General features: G+C 39.1%; 1 protein-coding gene across 3 annotated transcripts in view; it reads left to right on the top strand.

Moving 5' to 3' along the window:
* The first annotated feature begins 258 nt into the window (after window positions 1-258).
* LOC145442095 (uncharacterized) overlaps window positions 259-6,711 on the top strand; it is a 50,866-nt gene continuing 44,413 nt past the window's right edge. The window contains exon 1 of one of the 3 annotated variants that reach the window (XM_080320079.1): window positions 259-1,012. In XM_080320079.1, the coding sequence (XP_080176205.1) occupies window positions 994-1,012 (19 nt within the window). In that variant the 5' untranslated portion in view covers window positions 259-993. The remainder of the gene's footprint in view (window positions 1,013-6,711) is intronic. The other 2 variants (XM_080320081.1, XM_080320080.1) reach the window with 2 other exon arrangements.

Genomic DNA, 6,711 nt, shown 5'->3' with positions numbered 1-6,711 from the left:
ATACGAGTAACCCTGAAAATTTAGCGAAAGCGTTATTTCACGTCATACTGGTCGTGCTGGATGCGTTTGTGACGCTATCGTTGACTGTCCAGAGTTGAAAACAAATTTTTGTAAACAACACGCAATATAATTTTCGATACATACGTTCGACAGGCCACAGCAGTCAACTGGTAAAGGTAATCGCGCATGTGTCTCCGTATATAATGTTAAACAGTTACGTCTATTCCTCCACCAGAAACCATTGAATTCCCCACCAGTTGGGAACCACTGCTCTAGTCTAGATCGATCTCCAAATATCGCTCATAGCGAGGAATCATATCGAGCCATGCTATACGCGAGCAGCTCAGGAATCAATCGGTTCACAGTTTCTTCGGTGTCAAGCATATTCGCGAGGAATATCATGCACTGGAAACGATGTAAAAAGCTATTTATAGCTTGTTATTATAGCATATCGCCAATTCCAATACCCACATTGTTAACGCAAATCGTGGATTTCTTCCACCTTAAACCATAGCGGAAAATGCCACGAAATCTTGCTTTCACATGCATTCCAATGAGGTAAAACGGGCCAAATAAACCAATTTTGAAGGAGAAATATCCCAGGAATAGGCTGTGTTCTGATTTTCTATGGCATACCCAGAAGACACAACAAGTTGGTATGCGCACGCGAAAACAGCGCACTACAGCTCTCGAATATATCGCCATAAGGATGTATGTATTTTACTAGTTCACCATTAAAATGGGTATGAAATTAAAATTAGGTACCTGAAAGAGCTTATAGTCTGAATTTAACCAGGAGGTATGGTGAATATCTGGTAGGCCTACATACGCATAATTCCCCCGTGTATATATTATACAGTGCATGGTTTTCATTTAATAAATATTAGATTTGTTATGGCAATATCCAGAATTATGCATCAAACATCTACTACATAACTGACGAAGAGCAATAAGTAATATCGGAATAAAGGCACATACTACTGCCTGGCAAAGATGGGAAGTCTATTATCTGGTAAGTGCTGGCTTTTAATTCTTGTTGATAAACTTCAGTTTCATTTAACTCTATATATGGTACACATAGGGTTATAAAATGTGTTATTCTACACTTGCCATACAATCGAATTTGAATATAGTACGGTATTGACAGCTTAGCTTCACACACTTTGGGTTACTTGCTTATGTGTTGCACCCGGAGGGGGTTCGAAACCCCGCGAATTTAATGCAAAGTCAATGTTCTAAAATAAAAAATGTACATGCTGTGATATCATAGTGCAGATAAATTCGGAGTTTCAGTGCTGCGCTTAACAGTGGCAGTAAAAACTGCGTTGTTTTTTGCGTTTTCGCTGGTAAATGCCGTTCCGAGCAGACATTTCCAGCCTTAGAACGCGTTTCTATATGATGACCGGCCAACACCTAATTCATGCCCAACGGATAAAAGGCTTTATCTATGTGCCGCATTTGTCGTCTGGTCGTGTAACACACTGCAGTTGTGCGAGAAACACTTTTGAGAAGTGGATAATAATGCACAGTATTCCCAGCCTTCTTTAGGACAACTGGTAGCCTACCAGTCAACACCGGGCAATCATTGTTTTGTACCACAAATCTGCATGTTTTTTCGATCATCGATTGACGAAAGAAATCTCTTTCCCTCCCTCGTCAAGACACGGAGCCGTATAGGTTGTCAAATCAGTTCAGAAGCGCAGCAAAACGTGATAAAACTACCGAGCATCGTGTAATAAAAATATCACCATTTGGATTTTGTAGACAGTTCAGTGCTCATGTCATGCGGCATTTGAAAAATCGCTACCACGAAATCGGTAACCCATAGTAATGGGTATGAGTGCGCCGTGGTGATTTATTGGCATACAGTTTTTACCCATTATCATCCGACTCTGAACTGATGGACTTCTGCATGACATCGACTTTACGTACGATTGTCTCTTGCCGCAAAATTGGTAAAATTATCATTTTAAACAAATAGCAATTGACTACCTCTATGGCAAATAATCTTACGTGTCGGCACATCTGCGAATGTCTCACGGTACACTGACTCAAAAGCATTGGACTATATAATATTTGACTTTCAATCTTTTCAGCATGCCGAAAGGTAAAATATCAAAACCTATTTTGCAGACCGGTTCACTCTCAACATTCATAATTAATTCAAGACTGTAAATACAAAATTTTCTGTTGTCTTTTGATATCACATCTGTTATACACTGTAAGCTTAAACGCGTGCATTTATGCACCTAAAAAACACACAATACTCGAATTTTTTTTAGATGCCACGTTGTGTGGTAGCGATGTATGTCATAATAATATGTGTTCTGAAGTGGCATGTCCGTACCTATCGCTGCAGAGCTCGAAATTATGTACCTGAAACACCTCCACATGCTCTTATCGAAAAAATATTTTATTTCAAAAGAATTGGTTGTAGAATGTACAATAATAGAAACAGTGTAAGTTGCCGTTAAATATGACAATACAAATTGAAAACATAACAATTTTTTGACACAGTAAGACAGGATTTTATAGAGTAATAACAAAGCTTCATTGAGGTACAGAACTTCAATACACAATTGAATAGTATATGTTCATATTGAAATGAACCCAAATATTTTCGGATGACACTCGTCAGAGGTAATCGTCAGCAACTAGTGGAGAATTGGAAAGAACATTGTATATCAACAATCGTATCTAAAAATATGTCTTCACCAGCATGAAATTTCGAGAGAGTGAGCGTTCAATGCACTATTCCATTGCAGGTGGTACACGAACTCCTTCTGTTGACAGAGTGTTGGCTGGTGTATTTCTCCCTCGAAATTTCATGCTGGTGACGTCATATTTTGTGATACGATTGTTGATATACAATGTTCTTTCCAATTCTCTACTACACTGTAAATTCATAGCGTTGAATGAGACACAACATTGTGCATAGGTATATACAATATTTGGCTGACACGTATTATTGACTGAGATCTGACATCGAGAATTCGTCATGTTGTGTGCACGTCCACACATCATCAGGGAATGTTATAAGATGTGGGTTAATGCTCATATGATGCGTCTATAAGCTCACATGCATATCAGCAGTCATTCCGGACGAATGTCATGCGGTGTCAAACATTCATACCGGATATCAATTGAGAGGGAGTTTGAGAGATCGCCGGCCAAGCTTCACTCTGAAACTTCGCGAAGTTACTATTGACGTGATATATCATCCCAGGCAGCTTAAAGAGCGTTAATCATGATGCACGTCGAAAAGCCTCGCAAAATGTGATTTGATTGGTATGTCCTAAGCTATAGATTTTTCTTCAGGCTGCAGTGTTTAATTACCAATATTATTACAGATATAACTAACCAAGGTTGTAACCGACGGTGGTACTGGGCTTAAAGCAAATAGGTTGGTGATCAGATATTATTATGGTCGTGCTGTACCAATACCTGGCTGACGATTCGCTGTTTTGAGGTTTGCTCTGATCTGACTTTACATACCTACGATAGTCACGTTACTCCTTATAGTTAATCGCTTGTTTCTCATTTCAGTTTATTATAAACAAATTATCAGATCAACATACCAAGAGATTGCGATCAAATAGGAAGGTGATAATAATATTTTTCTACCGAACTTACTGAAGAAATTTGTGATACAAACATGTATGAAACACCCCGACGTTGAACATTTTACTTGTATTCGGTACCGCTGTCATTGTCATCGAACTACAGTATAGCAATCATTCAGTTATTAATAGTACCCTTTCCATTTTAATATTGATGAAATGAAAAATTGACTTTGTTGCTCTTTTACGCATGACTTACTGAGTCACGTGACTGTATGACGCAATCGGAGCGGTAAACTGAGTCTCGTGACTGTATGACGCAATCCTGAGACGATAGATCGATACCACGCAGGGAGAGAGGGAGAGAGTCTTTTATTTTCATCCAACCAAAATACATAACACACGGCAGTGATGGAGGTACAGAAAATATGCTTGCACAGTATTCGGTATTAGATAGGAATGATCGATAAGACCGTGAAGGTCATCTAGTCCAGTGCTCTTCAACCTTTTTCGACGTGGTACACCCTTTTAACGTTTGCTCAAAACTCGTACACCCCTGTTCATTAGGGGTCTGCAAAAATGACTTTTTTTCTCAAATCGTACTGGCTACTTGATAAAATTGTTAGGTTACCTAACTTAAGCCTACACACCAAATTTGGTTCAATTCCAACCAGTAGCCGCCTTGCTACGGAAGAAGAAAGTTTCTATTTATTATATAAAAATAAATAACGAAAAATTTGAAATATTTCTGTTCACCCCATGAAAGTATTAGGTTGTCTATAAAAACGATGTTCTTCAAATTTGGTTCAATTTCGACCAGTAGAAGCGGAGTTATTGCCGTCAAAATATTAGGATTTGAATAAAATAGTATTTGGTCACAGAGTCTATTCGCAGCCAGTTATGCCCCCCGCCACGCAAATTGGAATTTACTTCGTGTCAGAGCAAAAACAGCATGACATTACGAACGATAATCAACCTAAATATAACAGTATTGGGGAGAGAGTAGGTAAAGCTACTGCTGCAGAAGCGGTAATTCAGATCAGCGATGATAGCAGGCGCACCAGCCTACTGCGTATCAGGCCTGCTCCACACCACACACAGTCGATAGTAGCACATGGGCTGCAAGAGATGTCAGTAACCTCAGATCGTATACCGCTATACACAGTCTGTTGTCGCTGATTTACATCACTAATAACAAAATACTAAATTGCAAATGTACGGCGTAATATTGGACATACAATCGGCATTTTAAAACAAAAGGGTTTCGATTTCAACATGGAAGCTCTTTCGACCCTGGGTGGCTACGTCACTTCATTTATGTGCATTGCGGTATTTATTACCGTCGGCTAGGAAGTGCAGATTCAAAAAGTCTGAGCTATCGCGGCGGTTTCCTCAAAAATCACTAAAAGACAAATGACTAGCTAAACCAGAGGTCTCAAACACGCGGCCCGCGAGAGCATTTTTTGCGGCCCGCGACGGCATTTTGGAATTTCAAGTATATGACAGTATCTTTAAGTGACATATATCTTTTTTAGATATAACAACTTGAAGTTAACCCTAAAACTACTATAAAAATCACTGAAATCTCAACAAACTTCACTATCACATCACTACCATGCGGTAGAAGATCAGCTATTACGTCACATTTCTAGTTCATGATGATAAAACATGACCCGTTGATGATTCGCGACTAAAATTGTGGTTTGGTTTGGTCCGCCCTTTCGCACAATTACTCGATTTCGGATTGACGAGAGGATTAAATATAAATCACTCGAGTTGAGTTAGATCAAACGTTAAAATCAGAGAAGGACTTGCGACTCGGAACGGTTACTTGGAATATTGTATTGAAAATGGACAGAAGCTAGAAATCTTATTAGAAGCGCAAGAGGTGCGATCTCTAAAAACGTTAAGAAAGAATGCTATTACTATGGTCAATGACTATATTTAGATTTGTTATTGATATGTTCAATTATTAAGCGAAGGCAAAATCCAACGCTGATATAATTTGACTTTGGCAAGGACAGTAACAATAGCCTACTTATCACGACTATATCAAAACCCGGATTAGGCTACACTGCTCAAATGCTCTGATATCAGATACATCTTCAGTAGATTTTAAAATATTCTACATCAAATTTGTGGCACGTAAAAAGTCCACTAGCTGAAATATTATAACCCGACAGTTTTACGACTCATGATGCACCCTCTTGCATGATGTCTATAACTCATTATTCTAACAAATTATGCCCGCAACAAAACCAATTTATTCAAACATTGGAAATTATGTGATTTTTTCGTGTCGAGCGTGAATAGTACAATAGTAAATTACATTTTCACGATGTTTGTGGAATGCCTATCGGCAAGGTCCCGTCAAATAAGGCCTATTTTCAAATTCTGCATTGAATATTCCAATCCTTTATGCTGCGGCCCGCGGCGTCTTTAAAAACTAGGAAATTGGCCCGCGAGTAAATTTGAGTTTGAGACCTCTGAGCTAAACACATGTTTGTTAACTGCATACTTGCCAACACCAAAAGGAACCATTGGTCTATTGCCGACGGCTAATATTTGCTTATGACATCACAGTGGTGTACAGCATTACACTTGAGATAACATCGTACCATATTGCTCATCAACCTGTGCGTCAACCTGTACTGACCCGTAAACCTGCCTTTGTGATAGCAAGCCATCGAGTCATTGTAATTCGGATCTGGTACACCCCTGTACACCCCATCCGAGTGGTACACCCTTTGCAAATTTTGGTACACCCTAGGGTGTACGACCACCCCGGTTGAAGAGCACTGATCTAGTCTGATCACACCAGCATCAAACAGGTACACTTGACTCTAAGCAGTCTGGCTGTAAAAAACGTTAGAGTAGTTAAAAAAATAAAATAGAAGAAAAATTAAACGATGGTAGCAAATGATCAATGAAGCAATGTCTGGTCTTATCTGCATTCAAACTTAGTTTGTTTGCTTGCAGCCATCTCGACACTTTTGGGAGTTCCCTATTCACAGATGCATGCAAATCATCGACAGTGTTGGAGGTAATGAAAAGGTGAGTATCATCAGCAAATAGCGTTGTGCGGAATAAAGATGCATTAACAATGTCGGTAATATAAATGAGGAAAAAATTCGGTCCAAGGACTGAGCCT

Source organism: Botryllus schlosseri, chromosome 1 (genome assembly GCF_051294905.1).
Source record: "Botryllus schlosseri isolate E-star chromosome 1, Bs_hap1, whole genome shotgun sequence".
Taxonomy (NCBI): Eukaryota; Metazoa; Chordata; class Ascidiacea; order Stolidobranchia; family Styelidae; genus Botryllus; species Botryllus schlosseri.
The sequence above is the reverse complement of the archived record's forward strand: the minus strand, read 5'-3'. Positions and strand labels throughout refer to the sequence as shown.